At 36.0% G+C, this 25,000-nt stretch overlaps 1 protein-coding gene across 5 annotated transcripts in view; it reads right to left on the bottom strand.

Annotated features, from left to right (window-relative positions):
* Window positions 1-12,992: 12,992 nt before the first annotated feature.
* The window catches only part of LOC115218871, a 27,777-nt gene continuing 15,769 nt past the window's right edge, over window positions 12,993-25,000 (bottom strand). For 3 of the 5 annotated variants that reach the window (XM_029788846.2, XM_036508720.1, XM_029788847.2), the window contains one exon: window positions 12,996-14,462. In XM_029788846.2, coding sequence (XP_029644706.1) covers window positions 13,426-14,462 — 1,037 coding nt within the window. In that variant the 3' untranslated portion in view covers window positions 12,996-13,425. Of the gene's footprint in view, window positions 14,463-25,000 lie in introns of all 5 variants that reach the window. The other 2 variants (XM_036508719.1, XM_029788844.2) reach the window with 1 other exon arrangement.

Genomic DNA, 25,000 nt, shown 5'->3' with positions numbered 1-25,000 from the left:
TGCTCCAGGTTCCAATCTGATTTGGTTTAGTTTCTACAGCTGGATGCCCTTCCTAACGCCAACCACTTTACACACAGACACACACACACATGATATGATATATATATATATATATATATATATGTATATATATCACAGTGATCACCGTGACTGACCAGATGTTGCTACACATTGCTGGTTACAATGCGCTTCGCATTGTTTTAGCCTTCAAATGACACCACCCTGCTGGCTAAGCGAGCAGGCCAACAGAAGAAAGAGTGAGAGAAAGTTGTGGCGAAAGAGTACAGCAGGGATTGCCACCACCCCCTGCCAGAGCCTCGTGGAGCTTTTAAGTGTTTTCACTCAATAAACACTCACAACGCCCAGTCTGGGAATCGAAACCGCGATCCTACGACCGTGAGTCCGCTGCCCTTAACCACTGGACCATTGCATATATATATATATATATATGTATATACATGAACACATACATACATACTCAAACAGATATAATGTATGTGGTGCAAGTGTGGCTGTGTGGTAAGAAACTTGCTTGCCAACCACATGGGCCTGGGTGCAGTCCCACTGAGGACACCTTGAGCAAGTGTCTTCTGTTATAGTCTTGGGCCAACCAAACCTTTCTGAGTGGATTAGGTAGATGGAAACTGAAAAAATATATGTATGTATATAACTGTGTTTGAGTGTCATTGTGTCTACATTTGTTCCTCATCACTGCTTGACAATCGGTACAGGTGTGTTTACCTTTATACAACTTAGCAGTTCAACAAAAGAGACTGAATAAGTACCAGACTCTAAAAAAGTACTGGAGTTGATTCATTTGACTAAAAGCCATTCAAAGCAGTGCCCCAGCATGGTCAGAGTCCAATGACTGAAACAAGTAAAAGATACACATACACACTAACATATATGTATAGCTGAAATTCATAGAAAAACAAAAGACTAAGACAGGTATAAGAACAACAAGCAAGTGTATTAGTTTGACGCTTGGGAAAATGAAGAAGTCTTTTATGTTTTGAGCCTATGCTCTTCAACAGAAAGGAATAAGAGAAAATAAACAGAGAGAGAATGAAATAAAACTTGTAGACTTCAGCAGTCCAGCATGGCAAATATAGTTTTGGGTTCAATCTCATTACATGGCACCTTGGACAAACGTCTTCTACTATAACCTAAATATATATATAGACATATATACATACATATTTATATATTATACACACATGTAATGTGTGCATGTATGTGTTTACAAATTCAAAATAATTTCCTCTGCATTAGGTATGCCATTTATATTTTCTGAATTTCTGTATTCTATGCTGAAGGAAAAGAGAAAGGAAGAAAGAAGAGTATATGAAATACAACAAAATAGTAACTAACTATGACCACCTAACCAGAACAATTGACCTATATAGAAAAGACAAAATTACAACCTTGCTATTTATTTATTTGTATGTATATATATGTGTGTGTATATATATATGTATATATATATATATATATATAAATAAGGATAAGATCGGTAATCTAAAAAGGAAATAACGATTTTATCAAGTGGTCAGCATGGAAAAAATAACCTTCAAAGGTAATAATTATTAAAATTATAAATTAGGGTATCTACGAGATACCACCATGCTGAAAATAGCAGCCATGATCTGACTCTAAAACCACCTAAGTTGTCCAAATATCAACACGGAGAGAAAACAAAGAGACAAGATAAAACTAGTAAAAAATTACGGGATAATTCTAGATCCTGGTGGTTTTAGAGTCAGATCATGGCTGCTATTTTCAGCATGGTGGTATCTCGTAGATACCGTAATTTATAATTATATATATATATATATATTATATATATATATATATATATATATATATATATATATATACACAAAATAAGAAAATGGAGGAATAGATTCCTTTCAATCATCAACTTCCAGATAATACCAATTTATATAATTTATTAACTAATTAATTAAATTATAGTGGGTTACACTCATAACCCCTATCTCACTTTGTACTTATATATATATATCAGCCAGCAACCTCACAAACTAGGTGCAGTGGAATTACAGCAATGATCAGATTGCAACTAAAATTTTGATCTCAAACAATAAATGTTTAAGTGAAGTGAACAGTTTTTGTATGACCCAGATGCATCTTCCATGCTGAAATTGTTTTACTTTCAACACAGTTTTGGATTTAATCACTGACCTAGCAAGTACACCTCCAAAATTTATCCTTCAGTTTTCTAAACCCCTTCTTCTCACCTCCAATAACATAACAACAGAACCAAGTGATGGATTTTTTATAGTTTTCTCTTGCATTGGGCAAGTGGTTTCTACTCTAGCCCCAGACCAGCCAAAGCCTTGTGAATGGGTTTCATAGACAAAAACTGAAAGATGCCCATCATACATACATGTGTGTGTGTGTGCCTATGTCTTTGTGTTTGTCCCCCATCACCACTTGAGAGCCAGCATTGGTTTGTTTGCAGCCTTATAAGTAGTTTAATAAAAGAGACCAACAGAGTAAGTATCAGGCTTCAGCAAACAACTACTTGGGAGTGGGGGCATTTCATTTGACTGTAAAAAATGAGTACAGGAGCTGATTCATTCAAATAAAAACTGTTCAAGGCAGTGCTCCAGCATGGCCACAGTTCAAAGACTGAAAAAAGCAAAAGTTAAAAATCTATTCTCAAATCCCGCTTCAGGATCATCACTAGTTTAAATTTTTTTTATTTCTTTTTTTTTTCTTTTGTTCTATGAAATGATATGGCTGTGTGGTAAGAAGCTTACTTCCCAACCACATGGTTCCAGGTTCAGTCCCATTGCATGGCACCTTGGGCAAGTGTCTTCTACTATAGCCTCGGGCTGACCAAAGCCTTGTGAGTGGATCTGGTAGACAAAAACTGAACGAAACCATCACACACACACACACATATGTGTGTGTGTGTGTGTGTGCTTGTGTGTATGTGTTTGTCCCCACACACACCGATGTTGGTGCATTTACATCCCTGTAAATTAGTGGTTTGTCAAAACAGACCAATAGAATAAGTACTAGGCTCACAAAGAATAAGTCCTGGGATCGATTTCTTCGACTAAAGGTGGTGCTCCAGCATGGCCACAGTCAAATGATTGAAACAAGTAAAAGTATAGAAGAATGTAAGCGAAATATCAGCAAATTTCATACAAAGGATAATAATCTTTCATGTTTTGTTTCAGTCATTAGGTGGTGGCCATACTGGGGCACCACCTTCAAGAATTTTTAGCTGAATGAATTGACCCCAGAACTTCTTTTTGTTCTCTTTTTTAAGCTTGGTGCTTATTCTATCAGTCTCTCTTGCCAAACCACTAAGTCATGGGGACGTAAACATACCAACACCCGTTGCCAAGCAGTGGCAAATTACATACACATTCACACAAGCATACGCACATCAAAACACAATGGAAATTGTAATCGTGATACCAGTGCCGGTGGCACATAAAAGAACCATCCGAATGTGGCCGTTGCCAGCGCCGCCTCGACTGGCCTCCGTGCCGGTGGCACATAAAAAGCACCAACCGATCGTGGCCATTGCCAGCCTCGCCTGGCACATAAAAAGCACCCACTACACTCTCGGAGTGGTTGGCGTTAGGAAGGGCATCCAGCTGTAGAAACACTGCCAGATCAGATTGGAGCCTGGTGCAGCCTCCTGACTTCCCAGACCCCAGTCGAACCGTCCAACCCATGCTAGCATGGAAAGTGGACGTTAAACAATGATGATGATGATGATGGGCTTCTTTCAGGTTTTGCCTACAAAATCCACTGGCTTTGGTCAACCTGAGATAATAGTAGAAGACATTTGTCCAAGGTGCCCCGCAATAGAACTGAACCTGGAACCATGTGGTTGGGAAGCAAACATCTTACCACACAGCCATGCCTGTACTTGTTCAGTATCACTGAACAAACTGCCCTTCAATCAAACTCAATAAAGCCTGAAGTAAACAGTAACAGGTTGATCATTATGTGTCATCTTTGTGGAAGAAAAGAAAAAAACAATTCTATATAGGCGTAGGAGTGGCTGTGTGGTAAGTAGCTTGCTTACCAGCCACATGGTTCTGGGTTCCGTCCCACTGCATGGCACCTTGGGTAAGTATCTTCTACTATAGCCTCGGGCCGACCAAAGCCTTGTGAGTGGATTTGATAGATGGAAACTGAAAGAAGCCCATCGTATATATGTATATTTATGTATGTATGTGTGTGTATGTTTGTGTCTGTGTTTGTCCCCCCAACATCGCTTGACAACCGATGCTAGTGTGTTTATGTCCCCGTAACTTAGTGGTTCGGCAAAAGAAACCGATAGAATAAGTACTAGGCTTACAAAGAATAAGTTCTGAGGTCAATTTGATCGACGAAAGGTGGTGCTCCAGCATGACCACAGTCAAATCATTGAAACAAGTAAAAGAGAAAGAGAGATATTAATCTTATACCTCGTTATACTACTGCATCCTAGATTATAATGAAATACCAAGTGAAACACACACACACAAACACCACTAAACAACTCTTTAAAAGGAAAATGCATATAAAAATATATGACTTGTCATTGAAGTCAAGCAGTGACACAATACAGGAAGAGACAAATCAATTCTGATCAATAGAATAGTTGACACAGAAACTATGGATGACCATATTGATTGTGCAGTAAACAACCTGTTAAGGACAGAGTGCCTCCTATATCCATGTAATTGTTTATTTTGTTTTTATATACCAGAGCCTATTCAGAATAGAATAAATAAATCACATGCTGATCTGTAGAATATTTTAAACATTTTTAACAACTTACGATATATTTTTATTATCACTCAACTGCCAACTTTTATAGCAAAACGGATATGTTTCATATTTTGATAAGAAATACAAACTTGAAGCAAACTACAAGATGTTGCCACCTTATCTCCATTTTTAATTTCGTTTTAATATTTGTCATAACTGCTTTGAAAGGACAAAATGAGACATTCACCATAGTCTGAAGTACGTGATTAGCTGCTAATCAATAGACAAAACAGCAACACGATGACCAAAATAATTCCAGCTAAACAGGAAATGGGTCATGTCTCATCACTGGCACTGTCCACACTTAATGCTAGATGTAGATGAAGAAAGGTGCTGGGCTAATCCATTTCTGAGACCCTCCCAGAAGGTCCATGACAGTGTGAGGGATATTATGCATCTCAGGCCAGAGGTTTCAGCCTGTCAAGCTTATAGGTAAATCTGACAGACAGTTGTCCTTGGTCAAGACACTTCATCCACAAAGGTTCTATCTATACCAACCTTAAAGTAATAACAGGAAGCACCACAAACAGAGCAAGCATAGAACACAATAATCAAAGAACATTGGAGTAATTCATTAACTTGCAGTAAGGATTTCAAGGGTATTTGTGAATATTATGATGGAAGCAAGAAACTGTTCCTGAGCCTCCCTTCCAGAAAATCTTTTACCCATTGTACGGAATTGCCCAAAACTGTCAACACTTCAAGAGTAATCATATAAATATTACACAAAAAAAAACAAAGAAAAATACTGAATTTTATGAGATGATTGGTTAATAAAGAAAGAAAGACATGCAGTTGGTAAACCAGGTTTAATGTTATTTTTTACTTTGGCCCAAGTGTCCCAAAAATAAATACTTGAATATCATCAAAATTCAGGCTTAAAGGTAATGGAACATAATACAATAATATATATATATATATATATATATATATATATATATATAAATATACACACACATACATACATATATATATAAATATACACACACATACATATATATATATATATATATATACACACACATACATACATATATATATATATATATAAACACACACATACATATATATATATATATATGTGTAGAGAGAGAAAGAGAGAGAACGAAAAATATATGTATGTATATATACAGACAGATATAAGCATATATATACAATACATACATGCATATATACACACACATGTGCATCATCATCAGCATATATCATAATCATCATTTAACATCCGTTTTCCATGCTGGCATGGGTTGGACGGTTTGCCAGGAGCTGGTAAGCCAGAAGGCTGCACCAAGTTCCACTGTCTGCTTTGGAATGGTTTCTATGGCCAGATGCCCTTTCTAACACCATAGAACATAGATGTTAAATGATGTTAAATACATACATACATACATACATCTGAGTATGTACATATATGTATGCATACATACTCTGTGGAAATTATATAACTAAAACAAAATAAGGCATGTTAACTTCTAGTAAAGATGGGTATAAATAAAATGAAAATAGAAGAAAGAAGCTTGAAAAGCAGATTTTAAGAAAGAGGTAAAATAAAAAATGTAAAACTGGTTGATGAAATGTCAGTTGACATTAAGATGGATTGTGTAATAAAAAGAATGTTATAATGGACAGAATAAGGTAAATATTTAACAAATATTTTGAAAGAAGATAGCAAAGCAGGTTAGTGGAAAAATTCCGAGATGCAATGTGTAATGTGTCACATTATTAATACAATATGTTCTTTCAATATAATTTTTTGAGGTTTTTCCCAAATTAAATCAATATATGATAAAACATGTGATTGATAATCAGAACTTTCATCAGCAGTTATCACAAAACAACGATAATCAATTGAACGACCAAAAGTATTTCTCCATCATTGACAGCAACTCATGCAAGATGGAATTAGATTCTCTGTGACATGATGAAGGGAGTGACATTTGGGAGGGGGGCTAATGCAGTTTTGCACCTCTCCTTGAAAAAATACATTTTTTTAAAAATCTCTGACATCAAAAACATAGGAATACAAAAACTTTTTCAAAAAAATGCATTTTTTTGAAAAAATCTCCGACATCTAAAATGTAGGAATACAAAAATATTTTTTTTTAAAAATGTACTTTTCAAGAAGTGTGAAATTGCATTAACCACCATTTTTTTGTTTGTTTTTTAAAATGCTTGAAACCTATGGAAAAAATTTCAAAATAACAAATGGATCAAACATTTGTTTAATTGATCTTCTGTTTTAAACTCAATTTACTAGCTTTTCTTTATATATCAGCAATTGGATTGTTCATGCTTGGAAGTAAGAGGAAATTATGCCATACTTGGATACAGGTGAAGGTTAGCAATAGGAAGGGCATCAAGCTGTAGAAAATCTGTCTCAACAAAATCTGTCTGACCCATGCAAGCATTCTGTGATGGTAGCAGGCATGATCATAATTTTGTTCCTTCAAAAGAAACAGATATTTAAAGATATCAACGTTTGTTTCAACTTCTCTTTAATGGAAGGTGTAAATATAAATTCACCACTGAATACTTCATCAACAAAACATTCATTAGATCAATCCAAATTCTGCATCAAATCTTTAAGCAAGTCTGTAAATAACTGCCAATTCTACTATGTGACAGAGCTGTTATTCCTGTTATTTATCACCGGGTCAAACCATATCCAGCAAACCAACGGTCAAAGAAAATCATCATCGTCACTTCTTTAACACCAACTTTTCCACATTTGTTTGGATCAGACAGAATCAGTTGAAGCTGATATCTGACACCCAGGCACTTTTCCTTTTGCCAAAAACTGCCTGCTTCAAGCACATATGACTACATATATACATATACATACATACAAACACACACACATATATACACATCTATAATATGTATATATATATATTTATGTGTGTATATATATATATATATATATATATATATATATATTATATATATATATAATATATATATATATATATAATATATATATATATATATATATATACATACATATACATTTTATGTACCTCCAAGTATAACATATATATATGTATCTATATAAATATTTATGTGTACGTGTGTATATATACATATATATATATATATATACACACACGTATATATATAGAGAGATATACAAATATACATACATATATATATTTACATACATTTATATACATACAAATGTATATACATATATTCACATATGTATGTATGTATTTACATAAAGCAGTTAAAAGCTTGTTACCCCAGCTGTGCGCAGAGTGTTGATCGATAAAGATCAATTGAAAATATGATAACAGAGACAAGTAGCCAGATATTTAGAAGAGCCATCTTGTTGTCATAGCAGTCACACATGTATACACATGTTAGGTCCACACATACATTGCACGTATTCTTAAGTCCATGCATATGGGCATACATATATATATATATATATATACACGTGTGTGTGTGTGTGTGTTGTGTGTGTGTATATCTATGTATGTATTTATATTCTTAAAAAAAAAAAGAATATTATTGAAAGTCTGACAATGGCTTAGCTAACCAAAACTTCGAAGTCACTGTCAAAGTTTAAGAATAATAAATTTGGACTCTATAGAAGTACAGAGTAACCTATCAAATTAATGCAAAATTGTTTTTATTATAAATGCTTTGCCATCACACCGTTAATCACAACTACACACCACAAATACAAACTGTACTGGAGAGAGCGAATGTGCTGCACAGGAAGAAGACTTCTGTCAGAACTAGGCTGGATTCCAATTTGATGGTATGAGCAATATGAGAATCAGCTGGGAAACAAACATCACATAATCTTGCTTGTAGTGAAAAGAAATCACATATATAAACATGTATGGAGCCTGGTGCAGGCTCCATGGCTTACCAGACCCTGGTCAAACAGTCCAACCCATGCTAGCATGGAAAACGGACGTTAAATGATGATGATGATGATCATGATGTATATGTTTGTATGCGTGTGTATGTGTGAGTGTGAGTGTGTGTGTATATATATATATAGGACATGTTTGTGTATATACATATATATATATATTTATATAATATATATACAAAGAATGTTGCTCAGCATTTATCACCTTATCTCATCTGGCTTAGCAGCCCTCACTATTTGTTTCATTGTCCTATTTTTCTTACCAGCTTTGACTCTCCGCAAAATCCCAGATTCTACTTTGGCTTACAGGAGCAACGGTTTCCTCGAAGCCTCATATTGTCATGAATTGCTCGAAATGTGGAGTAGATAAACAGCCAACAACTGATGTATGTATATATGCCTATATATATATTTTATCTATTTTATTATATGACTGAATGCCATGCATCCATTTCCAAGTATATATATATATATATATATATATATATATATAAAGAGAGAGAGAGACACACACATTTAGACATATGTATGTATATATATAAATATAAAAAATGGAACAAAAATAGAGGACAAAAACCATTTGGACAGATAGATGATACAAAGGCAGACAGGAGAAACAACAATTAGAAGGACAGGTAGAAAAAGATAGGTCATTTGTGGTCTTCTTTCTTCGGTCAAGTTACCAGAAGTCCTTATTGTTTTGAGCAGTTACACTTGAGACAGTTTGATCTTGTTGCCCCCCCCCCCCCAAAGTCTAAGCTAAGAGCATTAGAATCAAATTGGGCTGGCATGTATGAAGTGAAAACCTTAAGACAGGAATGCAGCAGATGGACATAAGAGATGTTGGCTGTCGGCAGTCAGGCCAAGAAAGACAGATGATGGCTGGCCAGACACTGGTCACATGGAAGAAGGAGAGGGGGGGGCAGCAGGATTGAAGGATTAGAAAAATAAAGAGACAAAAGGAATGTTACAGGGGAGATAAATGAGGGGGGAAGTGGGAATTAAAGAAAGAGAGGGCCAAGATATGTGAGAGAGGGAGTGAGGAAAAGACAAAGAGGAATTATATATAAAAAATCATTATTTGTCTAAAGGACACAATACATGTCTTCACGTGCTACTAATAGTTTCATATGTTGAGAAATATTCTTCAGGATATGTGGTTTGTGCTTGAAGAATAAGAATATGTTTAAGATATTTATCAACACATGAAACTATTAATAGCATTTAAAGACATATATTGAATCCTTTAAATACATAATATTTATCTCTCACCCGATGGAGTAGCTTTTTTGTTGAATTTTCTAACACAGAACAGTACATTATATATATATATAATTTTTGCATATATATATATATATATATAATTTTTACATATATATATATATATAAAGAATAAGTCCTGGGGTCAATTTCTTCGATTAAAACCCTTTAAAGCAGAGCTCCAGCATGGCCACAGTCAAATGAGTGAAACAATTAAAATAATAACAGAATATATAATATATATATACATTGACACTGACACAAACTCAGCTGCTGGACCTGATGGATTTCCAGCAACCCTTCTCAAATCGTGCAAATGAGCCCTTACAAAACTGCTACAGCTTCTTTTTCAGAGCTTTCTTGCAAGTGGTAAGCTCCCAGTCAAATTGAAAGAAGGGATAATATGCCCTATTCATAAGGGAGGAAGCAGAGCAGGTGCTAAAAATTATAGGCCTATCTCTCTGACCTCACACATCAGCAAAGTCATGGAACGAATAGGCTGCAAGAAACTAATCATGTTCCTTGAAGAAAATGACTTTCTGACTGACATCCAGCATGGATTTCGACCAGGTAGAAGCTGTTTAACACAGCTCCTGCAACATTATGACTGGGCGTTAAAACAGCTACTAAATGGCTCAAGTGTAGATGTGATATATCTCGACTTTGCAAAAGCCTTTGATAAAGTTGACCATGGTATGATCTGTGACAAACTGCGTGATCTCGGCATAGGCGGAAAACTTGGAGAGAGGTTGCACAACTTCCTAAAAGATAGAAGGTAGGCAGTGGTGGCCAATGGAGTCACCTCCAAGGAAACACAAATAACTAAATGCGTGGTGAGGCTGAGACCCGCGATGGTTAAAATTCGCAAGCTATAAAGATGTGGTTGCTATGGCAAAAAGAGTGAAAATTAGTCTTTAAACGAACTTTGACAAGTGTTTGTTGTTTCTCACTTACGGTTATCACCCTTTCTTCTTCCATCTCTCTCTTTCCCCCTTCCCTCCTATTTATCTCTATAACGGCTTTTGACAGCTTCTACTCACTCTCTTTCCCTCTCCGAATTCACTGTCTATTCGTTGTTCTTTCTCCCCAGCCTCTCTCTCTCTCTCTCTGTACGTCTTTCTGTATCTATAAAGAGAATGTGTTGACAGCCGCAAGCGTGATTAATGGAGAGGAATAAAATAGTATAATTATATTGTGTCGGAAATATATTTCACTCTCTTAAAGTTTAAATATTCCCGCTACAGGGCTTTTACAATGGTGAATTATTATCGCCCACCACCACCACCACCACCACACAATAATAACAGATATTATTAATCAGATATTTCTTATGTTAATTTATATATGTGTGTGTGTGTGTGTGTGTGTATAAATATATATATATATATATATATATATATATAATTTATATATATATATATATAATATATATATATAATATATATATATATATATATAATGTGTGTGTATATATAACTTCTATATATATATAATGTGTGTATATATATATAAAGTGTATATATCAATATTTGAATATATATTTGTGTGTATATATATATAATGTGTATACATATGTATACATAATGCATATATATATATATATATATATAATATATATATATATATTTGTGTGTGTGTGTGTGTGTGCATGTATATAATGCGTATATATGTGCATATATATTTAATGCGTATGTATATATATAAGTGTGCATATGTGGTCAGATTGAGCTGAAAATTTACACACCTATGTTAAAAGTGTTGGCGAGTTTGCATAGCAATTTTGAGTTTGCTCATTTGAAACACATGGTCTCCAGAGCAACATTCTTCGTCTTTTAAAATGTGGCCTGCGTAGACCTGAATGAAACCGGGTTATAATACCAAAACAAGTAAAACAATAATAAACTATCTTAATCCCGAGCAAGGCCTGGTTTGTCTTCCAGTATACAAATACACACATACACACACACACATATATATATATATAATATATATATTACACACACACACACATATGCCTATACCATCATCATCATCATTTAATGTCCATCGTCCATGCTGTCATGGGTTGGCCAGTTCAACAGGAACAGACAAGTGAGAGGGCCATGTCATGCTCCAACATGTGTTTTGGCATGTTCCCTGTGGTTGGATGCCTTTCTTTCATATATTTATTTTATATCTACATACATACACATATATACATGTAAATATATATGTATGTGTGTGTATATATATATGTATAATCAAAATAAGCAACAAGAATAACTTCGGTAATTTGGTACAATCGTTTTGCACTACATCATTTTATTAAATGTTGTAAGTATTACAACAGTTTTAAAATGCTGAGCGCTCATCAGCCATTAATAGAGGTTTTCCATTAATACATAATTTTCATATCAAGTGATAACATTATAGAGAAGGTAGATGTATAGACAAAGATGTGGATTTAAATTTTAAGAACACTTAAGGTAGTGGAGTTTATCAACCGACAGAATAATATTCAGTTGCTTTGAACTTAGCAGTTGAATATTATTCTGAACTGAATATTATTCTGTCAGTTGATAAACTCCACTACCTTAAATGTTCTTAAAATTTAAATCCACATCTTTGTCTATATATCTACCTTCTCTATAATGTTATCACTTGATATGAAAATTATGTATTAATGGAAAACCTCTATTAATGGCTGATGAGTGCTCAGCATTTTAAAACTGTTGTAATATTTACAACATTTGATAAAATGATGTAGCGTGAAATGATCGTACCAAATTACTGAAGTTATTCTTGTTGCTTATTTTGATTATAATCACCCCATGGATTTATATGGATAACACCATACGAAATTCTGGTGCATCTAACTTAAGTACCATATTCATTTGAATCTAAATTTTGCTGAACTTATATATATGTGTGTATATATATATATATATATATATATATATGTATATATATATATACATATGTGTATATATATGTATATATGTGTGTACATATATATATATATATATATATATACACACTCACATACAGCTTTCCTTCTTTACTGTCAAAAACAAAAACAAAAGAAATATCACATACAAAAAAAAAGTGAAGAAAAAAATTATTAAAATTTCATAATGTGAACAGTTAAAATATCAAAAAATAAAATCAGAAACATCTAGATTGTTCCTACAGTGAAAAAATATACTGAAAGAATTTTTCCATTAAGTAATTTTTCAAAGAGATGAAGATAGTGTTATGGAATTCTTTCTTCTTCACACAAAAATTATGAAACAATATTTGGGTCCTCACTTCATCCATACTTTGAAAATATTTTAAATATTCGTTAATTTAAAAAAGAAAATATTGGAGTACGCAGGATTCCTGGAACAGCAGTTTCTTGTTTATATTTTGTTTGTTCTGTGTTTTTGTCTTGTTTTCTTTTCCATTTTTAAACTTTAAAAATACCAGTAATATGTGTTTGTGTTGTTTTATCTACCTCTTTAATTGGGCTTCCATGCTAATTGTACATTTTGTGCTACTTTTCCTCTGATGTTCAAAATAATAGGTTTGTCCGGAAAATTGATATAGGAATTATTCCATGTGGTAATTATAGGATCTAAGGATTTATCACTGGTGCCATAATGAAGTCCTTTCTCCTTTCGATTGATTGAAAATGATTTCTTGTCTGGCGAGTTTTTGTACAACGTCACTTCTTTGTTAAGATATGCATAATAAATGTGCCACATTGACCATACTTTGGGGTTTATATTCCCACCCCTATTCATACCCCTTTGATACCATTTTGTTGGTAAAATATTTGGCACTCTTGGAATAAATTTCGGATTGGGTGAGTTAGTGTGAAACCATTCTACAAAAGCACGCCAATTGTTCACTTTTGGAGAAAATGCCCAGGTGCCAAGGATTGGATAAAGAAATACTAAATTGCCATGTGGAGCACTTAAATATCCAGTCCCACCGCCATGCTTTATACTTATACCCTGAAGAGCAAATCCATTTATACTGCCATAATTTTTATATTTTTTATGTGCAGCTTTCAGATACCGATAGAAAAATGGTGACATATTGACATCATCTTCAATGATGACAGCAATTTCTTCCGAGTCCTTCCTCGGATGCCAAGTATCAATCCATTGACCATATATACCTACATGTTTGGTGTGAGCGTGGACTTCATAAGTGCCATGGTCAAAGATAAAACTCTGAGCAGCTACGTAAGTCAAATCATCTATTCCCCCACTTACCGACCGGTCGATCCAAACATCGATGTGTACGGTGTCACTTAAATAATCCACATGGTTTAAAGAATCCAGACACTTCTTCAGAGATTCCGCTCTGTCGTAGACGATTACAATAAGACGAAGGTCAACTTCAGCTGCTGATGCATTAAGGCGCTTATGGCTGTGGGTCACATGTGGGTCAACGGTGAACCACAAAAAGAAAACAAACACAACCAAAACAAACACTATGAGCGACCTCACAGATATTCGAAGTCTTTTCATACTGTGCGGCAGTCTCCCTGAAAATAAAATGAAAATCATGTTAAATTACACAATTTAATTAGATTGTAATTTTAATAAGTGTTAACTGAATTAATTATTTACATTATTTATATTTGACGGGTGTTTGTCATCATCTTGTTTGTTGTTAACACAATTTCGAACCTGGGTTCTCATTCCTAAGGTAAATGTCAATGTTGTTGTTATTATTATTATCATCATTATTCAGGTCACTGCTTGGAATCGAACTTGGAATCTTGGGGTTAGCAGCCCACGGCATATGGTGTAGTGGTTAAGAGCGCAGGCTACTAACCCCAAGATTCCAAGTTTGATTCCAGGCAGTGATCTGAATAATAATAACAACATCAAAAAATACCTTAGGAATGAGAACCCAGGTTAAAAATTTCCCCAAGACACCTGAAGAAGGCTGGAGGGTACATCAGGTGAAACGTTGTGTTAACAACAAACAAGATGAGGACAAATATCCGTCAAATGTAAATAATGTACATAATTCCTCATCTCTGAAATATAGAACCGTATGAATTAATTAATATACAAAAAGTTAATCTTTATAATAGGTGAGGCAGTGAGCTGACAGAACAGTTACTGCACTGGGGAAAATGCTTAGAACCATTTCCTTAGACTTTGCATTCCGAGTTCAAATACCATTAGGGTTGACTTTGCCTTTCATCCTTTTGGAGTCAATTAAACAATTACCAGTTGAAAACAGGGGTCAATGTAATTGACTTACCCCCCACCTACACCATCGCCCAAAATTGGCCTTGTAACAAAATTTGAAATCAATAATTATAATACTAGACCAGTGGCTGCCAACCTTTTCACTACCAAGGACCCCTTTTATTTAAATGAGTTTTCCCCACAGACCCCTTTTAATATGCTTATTCTTATGTGTATCTTCTTAATATAAAATATCCTGTCTGTGTATGTGTCCGCAATGCATGCTCAAACTTCAGGGGAGGGGGCAATATTTTTTTATTAAAAAAAATATTGCGCCCCCCACCCTGACTTTGGATGATGATAACTTTCAGAAAAATGGATATTTTTAAATGTCATTTTCTATGAATATGTGTTATATCATTAAAACTGTTCCCAGTGGGGGGAACAGTTCTCAAAAATAACTCCCAATTGTTTTCCCCCAAAATCCTATATGTTTGGAATCTACATAGTCCAAGGTATACTCTTTTACTTGTTTCAGTCATTTGACTGCAGCCATGCTGGAGCACCACCTTTAGTCGAGCAAATCAACCCCGTGACTTATTCCTTGTAAGTCCAGTACTTATTCTATCGGTCTCTTTTGCCGAACTGCTAAGTGGCGGGGACTTAAACATACCAGCATCAGTTGTCAAGCGATGTTGGGGGGACAAACACAGACACAAACATACATGCACTCACACACATATATACAGTATATATATATACATATATACGACGGGCTTTTTTCAGTTTCCGTCTACCAAATCCACTCACAAGGCTTTGGTTGGTCCGAGGCTATAGTAGAAGACACTTGTCCAAGATGCCACACAGTGGGACTGAACTGGGAACCATGTGGTTGGTAAGCAAGCTACTTACCACACAGCCACTCCTGTGCCTATAAGTATATTTGTCGATAATTTCATTAAAAGATATCCATTTTCCTGAAAGTTAAGACAAATAGAAGTGGACTCCGGTGAATTTCCCAAAAAAAAGCCTCCCCACCTACTCCTAAAACATTTTCCCCAAAAACATTTCGTATATTCAGAATCTACATGATATAACATTATTTGTAGAAAATTTCATTAAAAAATATCCAATTTTCTGAAAGTTATCATCATATAGAGTCGGTGGGAAGGCAGAGAAGCCTGTAGTGAGATGGTACCAACTGTCAATGAGCTCATAATGCATATGCTCCCAAACATTGCACAAAACTTTATATATATATTTTCAATATATATATATATTTTATATATATATTTTCAAAAAGTATAAAATGAATGATAAATATAATAATAATTTGTTATATTATATTTATCATTCATTTTTGAAAATATATATATATATATATTATATATTATATTAATTATATATATTATTCGTTATTTATGTATTGGTTTATGTCTATCACTGTTTGAATGGCATCATAGTGGTTTTATCTCTAATTTATATTTTATATATATATATAGACAGGGGTTGGACAAAATTATGGAAACACCTTAAAATTTCAAACAAATTCATTTTAATATGGAGTAGGGCCACCTTTGGCAGTAATTACAACTTGAATTCTACGAGGTATGAACTCATACAAAGTCTGAATTGTTTCCAAAGGAATTTTTGTCCATTCTTCAGCTAAAACAGTCTCCAGTTCTTGTAGTGATGATGGTGGAGGATATCGACTCCTTACTTGTTTTTCTAAAATGCACCATAAATGTTTGATAATATTGAGATCTGGGGACTGTAGTGGCCAGATAAGATGTTCAACTTCTCTAGAATGTTCCTCATACCATTCAGTAACAACTTTATGAATTGGTGCATTATCATCCTGAAAGATTATATTTCCCTCCAAAAACAGTTCTGCAACCATAGCATGAATTTGATCTGATAAAATGCTTAAATAGTCTTGACTAGTAATTTTCCCATGAAGGGAAACCATTGAATTTCCAAGATATAGCCCCCCATATCATCACAGATCCATGTTTAACAGTTGGAAGAAGGCAGTCTGAGTCAAATGCATCTTTTGGCTGTCTCCACATGTATACTCAGCCAGTGGTTGGAAATAAAGTAAACAATGACTTGTCTGAAAACATGACATCCTTCCACTGCTCTAGCCCTTTCGTTACTATATTTCTGACCAAAATATACCCCTCATGAGTTTCAATTAAATTCTGAAATAATCATGAATTTAGACTAGTTTCATTAAACAACTGTCACTTTTTTACTTATCAACATATTAATGTAATATTTGGAACATAATTAAAGAAGGGGTTCTTAAGCAATTCTATTGCATAACTTTTGTTTCAAAGTGACTTAATTACAGGTAAGTCCAGGTAAACTGAGCAAAAGGTAAAAATATTAAAATTTTGTTTAAACATCACCATAGAAAATGAATCATCAGATAATATTCAAATGGGTATGCAACAAAATTTCGATATAAAAGAATTGTGCACATCACTAGATCATCAGTTGAATTTAATGCACAACAGGTGTACCATAAAGGTGGAATAAACTGAAATACTGGAATCCACCTAAATCCACCGCAAGTTTGACCGAACTAAAGAAATCGGTCAAAAAATAATATACGGCCCTGGTTATGGTATGGAAGTTATAAATTCCAGACCACATCGTACCCTAGGCCATGCTGACTAACATTATTTTCCCTGTATAAAAAACTAATCCAGAGCAGTACCCAGTATTTGCTTCACCAGTGATCGCTTCAAACAAGCATACTGAAAAAAATAAAAGTCTAAAGGTTTCGCTTCCTAAGAAAGACTATAGATAAACTCTATCTCCTCAAAAAAATTGCTAATAAAAATATTTTTCAAGTTTTTACTTCATTCCGATGTAAAATCATCTTTTCTGTCACTATCGCCGCTTTGTTTCTTTGGAATCACTGCTTTCAGTTTCGGATACAGAAATATCCCATTCATTATTATACACCACGTACTTTTGTACCTCATTCATTCTTTTTCTCAATATCTCCATATTTTCCATTGAAAAAGCTTTAAATTCGGAATCAATGCTTGACAACATGAAACTCCTATCCATTTTCAAAGTTGAAGAAAAATTGATGCCGAAAAAATGTGGAAAAAAACCTCCCAAAATTCACTGAGTTCGGATATCACGTCAAGCAATGTCGGATACTATAACCCAACTATTTACAAAGTGAAATCACATATTTTCACAAATGTACTAACGAGATTTGTGCTTAAATTGACATTTAAATAACAATGGGTACTCTCGGCTGGCTAAGTAACGAAGGGGCTAGGGACTAATTCTGTAGTTTTTACTCCTCTCTAAATGCTTTACAACATTTGTTTTTGAAAGTAGTGGTTTTTTGGTTGCAGCCCTCCTGTGAAATCCGGCTTTATGCAGCTCCTGGCGAACAGTTTTTGTGGAAACTGGGTTCTCGAGGTGGTCATTAAGCCCTGCAGTAATTTTGGGAGCTGCACTTTTGTGTTCCTTTCTAACAATTCACGTTAGAGTCCGACGGTCCCTATCTGAAAGTTTTGGTATTCTTCTGAAGTTTTGTTTCAACAAGGTTTTTACTGTCTTTCTTAAAGGCTGTCATTACTTTAAAGACAGTCTTCTTGATACCCCAAACATTTCGGTTGTTTTCGTTATGCTAGCACCTGCCATACGAGCACCAACAATTTGACCTCTTTAAAAGTCCGATAGATCTATCATTTTAATGACCTTTTTCTGATGATATCTGAAAAGAAACAGCAATTTTAGCAAAACATATTAAGCAACACTAATAATAAACCAAAAAACAAAAAATTAAACAAGCTTTTGACAGTTTTATTGATATTTCAAAATTATGATGCTATGATGCTAGGTGTTTCCATTACTTTGTCCTACCCCTGTATCATCATCATCATCGTTTAACGTCCGCTTTCCATGCTAGCATGGGTTGGACGATTTTGACTGAGAGCTGGTGAACCAGATGGCTGCACCAGGCTCCAATCTTGATCTGGCAGAGTTTCTACAGCTGGATGCCCTTCCTAATGCCAACCACTCGGAGAGTGTAGTGGGTGCATTTTACGTGCCACCGGCTTGGGGCTAGTCAGGTGATACTGGCAATGACCTCACTTGAATCTTTTTACACACGCCACCAGCACAAGTGCCAGTAACGCAACGCTGGTAACAATCACACTCAAATAGTGCCCTTTTATATGCCACCGGCACGGAAGCTAGTTAGGCACTCTGGCAACAATCACGCTCGGATGGTGCCCTTGGCACCGTGGACAATGGGAGGATTGCAATTATATTATAATATTTGTTTTTGTACTTAATTACCTTCTATGTCATTTTATTCTGATGGTTTTATTTTGTTATTCTCTAGTTAGCTCCGCCTTCATGAAGGCGGAGGTATTGAGTCCAGTCATGTTTGTTTGGTTGTTTGTCTGTGGACAAGATATCTCAAGAACCGCTGGATGGATTCAGATGAAACTTTCAGGGATGTTTGGACTTATGACTGGCACAAACTGATTAGACTTTGGGATCAATCTGGTAGTGGACAAAGATTCTGGATTATTTTTCCTGTTCTTTTATTTAATTTTTGAGCAGTTAGGTTCATTCTTATTATTCTCGTTTGTGAGAGCAGTCGAGTTTATTTCAGACATTCTCATTTTAAAAACCGTCTCTGTTTAATAATTGAGAGGACGTTAGTGTTGCCTTGGCAGAGGTTTGCACTCTCTGAGCGCTCTCATTTATATATAAAATACTACATTTAGCCGTCATTATTGACAGCACGTGGTCAGATAGTCAGAAAGAACAAATAAAGAAGACATCTTGTTTTATTTCTTTTTTTCTTGACACATTCTTTCTTTGGTAATAATGATTAAATGCTTAATTTTTACTTCTCACTCTACTTTAAATTTTGTGTGTTTTTTTTTGTTGTTTTTCATTTTGTTTCCTATTTTCTGCATTGTTGTATATTTGCACATGTCAATCATACTTGTATACAGCTGCATTTACTTTTGTTCCTCTGCAGCGTTCGGGTTCATGTTCTTTATTGTAAACCAACCTATTTGAATATGTCCCAAAGTCAACAGTATTTCACCCTGTTTACTTAACTCTTTGTATCCTATTTGTTTACTGCTTGTTATTTATCTTACCATTCTTTATTTTAGTTTTTGCTTTGGTATTCTTTTATATTTATTTTCGCATTTTATTATAATTATCCTTTTATTAGGTTGGTGCATAATTATTGTGGCTTTTTATCAATAAATTTTATTCAACAAAAATAACAACATGTAACAAAATCATCTTTAAATGATATTTCCGGAGCATATTCACCATCTACCTCAATTTCTGTTTGGCGTTTTGTTTAAATTAGCATTTTGTTTAAGTTTTTTGTTGAATAAAATTTATTGAAATAAAGCCGCAATAATTATGCACCAACCTAATATTTTGGGGTTCAATTTTTTAAACTTCTAATCTCTCTAATTTTTACCATGTTGTTGCATCTGGGGAGGGTCATACTGCCTTAATATCTAACACACTCACCAGTTTAATTTCCACTCATTTATTTTTCATATTAACTCATATGTAATTTGAGCTGTCTTCTTTTATTTTTCTTTTAAACATCCCAAACTTTGAATAACTAGGGAAATCAAGTCCGTCCTAAAGAACATGCTTGAATAACTATAATGCAGCGGTAATCCAACTAGAAAAGGCCTCCATAAGATTTAACTGTAAATTGACCACTGGAGAAGGCGGCAAGTATCAAAGTTCAATACCTTAGGGTAAAGGCCCACTTTGGTCATGAATGACCATGGGATTGCACCTAGAAAGTTCCCCTCCGAGGCACAAGGCCAGACAAGGCTGTTCATGGATGACCAGCAGTCACCCATGCATACCAGCCTCCCCTCTCCACGCCCCCAATGTTATCCAAGGGAAAGACAAAGGGGCCAATAGAGCTTGGCGCCAGTGACATCGCAACTCATTTCTACAGATGACTGAACTGGAGCAACGTGAAGTAAAGTGTCTTGCTCAAGAACACAATACACAGCCTGTTCTATGAATCGAACCCACTATCTCATGGTTGTGATCACAACACTCTAACCACTGAGCCATGCACTTTTACCAAGGCTTGTTGATGCTATGCCTCCTTGCTAACAACAGCCTAGGCAGATTGCTTGACCTATTTCCTAATAGACATAATAGTGACAAGCTTCTATCCCACTCACTCCCTTCATTTCCTGTTCTCTCTCTCTTCTGCTTTTTATCTCCTATTGTTTTTTCCTTTCTCTTTTCTTTTCCCCTCCCATGTCTCCATTACATTTGCTACTCCCAGCATGGACTCATATTTCTTTAGGTCATTTAGCTTCTTTTGATTGACTAAACAGAACCTTGAACACACCTATAATGCATATCAGAAGCAGTTGTAAGCCCTAGAGACACAAATAAATAAAAGATGTATTCCGTTCTTTTGTAAATATCACTTAGTGAAAACATCATATGAACTGGGGAATACAACAGTGGATTTACAAAGTCAACTGGTGATGAACTTCGACTTCAGATCTGGTCTTTGGATTACCTGGAGTTCTGTACCAATCAGAAAACCTTTTGTCAGCCTGATGTTTTTATATTAACAAGGAGCTTAAGAAATCAGAATAAGATGTTATTTAATATGGATTATCAATCTGGGCAAAATACTTCTCAAGCTTCTTGTTCTATATGATTGATTGATTGATTGATTGATTCCAGTTTCAGCTCACGAGCTGTGGCCATGCTGGGGCACCGCCATTTGGTGTTGCTACTTGGTTTCACTTCATGGAGGCTTTCTAGCAACTGCTATTTGGTGCATGAGAGAGTTCGATGCAGCTGCCCTCATCTGCCCCTCCTGCCGTGAAGTTGGTTCATCTGGGACACCTGACAGGAAGAGATCCAGCTCCATTTTAAAGACACCTGTATCCACCCCATGCAGGTCTCTCAGGTTCATCGGAGGATATTGAAGAGCTGGGGCCTCGGAAGCCCAGGCTATCACAGAATCTTGTCCTACATCTTGATGGCAAGTTTGGAGTCCTAGGCAACACGCAGTGGCGCCCAGTTCTGGCGTTTGCGTAACTCTCGATGCCAAAGTTCAGGACACTTCCCTCCAGGATCTTCCAGATGTATATTATGGCATATCTTTCCCGCCTACGCTCCAGGGAATATAATTTTAATCTCTTGAGTCTTTCCCAGTAGCTTACATTCTGCATAGAGGCTATCTTCTTCGTGTAGCTTCGTTGGATCGCCTCAAGTTCTGTGATCAACTTGACACTGGATGGTGACCATAGCTGAGAGCAATAGTCAAAGTGACTTAGGACAAGTGTCTTCCAGAGGACCATCATGGTTTCTTGTTCTCTTGTTCTAAAGGTTCTAAGAATCCATCCAGCCAGCCGTCTGCATTTCATTGTCAGTTTAGCAACATGTACATGAAAGGTCGCGTCATCACTCATGTGAATACCCAGGTCACGCACTGATTGTGCCTCTGGGATTGCAATCCCTCCGGGTCCAGTGTATTCCTTGGGTATTGCATTCAGTTTTGCATGCTGATAGTATAAAGCTTGAAACTTTCCAGCATTGAACTGCATGCTATTCTTTTCAGCCCACTTGTATATTTCGTCCAGCTCATATTGCAGGTGCCTAGTGTCTTCAGGTTTCTGTATTGCCTGTGAAACTTTTGTATCATCTGCATAACTTGTGATCGTGGCTCTCCGCGTGGCTGAGGGCATGTCTGAGAGGGCCATTATGAACAGTAGTGGTCCCAAAACAGTGCCCTGTGGAACACCGCTCACTATTTGCGTGCTAATGGAAGTGGCCCCATTGGCTACTACCACCTGACTTCTATTCTTCAGAAAGTCGTGAAGCCATTCTCCTAGTTTTCCAACTATGCCAAGATCACGCAGCTTGTGACATATCATTCCATGATCGACTTTATCGAAGGCCTTTGCGAAGTCGAGATATATCACTTCCACATTTGAGTGGTTGAGCAGTTGTTTCAGCACCCAGTCATAGTGCTGCAGGAGCTGAGTTAAGCAGCTTCTTCCTGGTCGGAAACCATGTTGGGTGTCAGGCAGCAAGTCATTTTCTTCAAGGAAGGTGATTAGTTTCCTTCTGACTATTCGTTCCATGACCTTGCTGATGTGTGAGGTCAGAGAGATAGGTCTGTAGTTCTTGGCCTCCGCTCTGCTACCTCCTTTATGAATAGGGCATATTTTACCTTCCTTCAGTTTTCTTGGAAGTTTGCCAGCTGCAAGGAAGCTCTGAAAGAGGAACTGCAGTGGTCTTGCTAAGACTCTCTTACATACTTTTAGGAGGATTGCCAATACCTGAGTCTATTTTCATTTCATCTATAGCCTTTATTACATCGTCTTCCTTTATATCGATGTAATTTAACGTCGCCGCCTCTGATTCTATATCTGCAGTGGTAAAAAAGTCAGTTGGATTGCTGATTTGGAAATGCCCAAAGGGTGGAGTGAAAACACTCTTGAATTGTTCATTCAGTATTTCACTTACCCTCATTGGTTTTCCTGTGAGTGTGCCATCCTTTTCAAGGAGTGGCCCTATCCTACAGTGCACCGTAGCTGTTTCTTTGGCATACCTGTAGAAAGCTCTGGGGTTAGTTTTTATGTTGTCTATAGCCCAGGCTTCTTTGTCTGCTCTTTCCTTCTCATGGGAGAGTTGCAGACAATTTTCAATTTCCAACAGTTTTATTTTCAGGCGGGACTTTTCACTGCTTTCAATTTGTTTGTTTAGGCGATTTGAGATTTTTGTGCGCCGTCTCATTAAAATTTTTCTCTCTCTGGGGATTTTGTTCTTGTGTACAGTGGCCTTTCTCTCTGGGACACATTTGTAGCATATGGCTTGCATTACGGACATGAATTGTTGAAGTATCATGTCGATGTCCGGCGAGGAGAGACATTCAGGCCAGTTTTGTTTGAGGATCTCTTTCTCAATTTGTTTCCAGTTTGCCTTATTGAAGTTCAAGCTGGAAAGATTCTGAGGGTTTCTTGTAGGCTGCATGTCCGTGCTCTCTTTTGGCCCGTACATGGTCAGCTCTACCATGTTGTGATCCGAGAGTAGTGTCGGTGTCACTTTCACATTATGGATGAGATCCATATTATTTGTGAAGCAGAGATCCAGTGTGTTACCCACTCTGGTTGGTTGGAGTATTACTTGCTCCATGTACAGGGTGTTGGTGAGGTTCAGGAGGGACCTCGCCTGTCCTCGTTCACATCTTGTCATTCCTGGGAGAGAAAGGCCCTCGGGCCATCTGACATTGGGTAGGTTGAAGTCTCCCATGAGAAGTACACTTATGTGTTGTTCTAATGTGGTTAGAACTTCTTCTATTTTTAAAAGGCAGTCCTCAAACTTGCCCATATGACTTGGGGCATCTGGAGGGCGATATGTAGCACACACAACTACATCAAGTTGCCTTATGTGTACAATTAGTGTGTCACACACCGAGTTTCAGTATGACAAAAGGACCTGGGGTGTGAGGTCCCCACGGATGTACATAGCAACTCCTCCATGACTTCTTTCTTTCCTGACAGTCCGTAGTACAACATACTGTGGTATGTGTAATTCCGCATCTGCTATGTCCGGTTTCAGATGCGTTTCTGTGAGTGCTATGCATAAGGCTTGATTGCATGCGACAAAGTCTCTCAGGAACGGGATATATATATATATATATATATATATATATATGTTTTTTTTATTATTATTTAAAAGCAGCAGAAATGTAACAAAAGCTGTTACTCGGAGTTTCACGTTCCTGTTCGTCAGACAGTTTTGTTAAAGATTTTTAATAAAACTGTCCGACGAACAGGAACGTGAAACTCCAAGTAACAGCTTT

The sequence above is a fragment of the Octopus sinensis genome, linkage group LG14 (assembly GCF_006345805.1).
Source record: "Octopus sinensis linkage group LG14, ASM634580v1, whole genome shotgun sequence".
Taxonomy (NCBI): Eukaryota; Metazoa; Mollusca; class Cephalopoda; order Octopoda; family Octopodidae; genus Octopus; species Octopus sinensis.
This window is presented reverse-complemented; position numbering and strand designations above follow the sequence as displayed.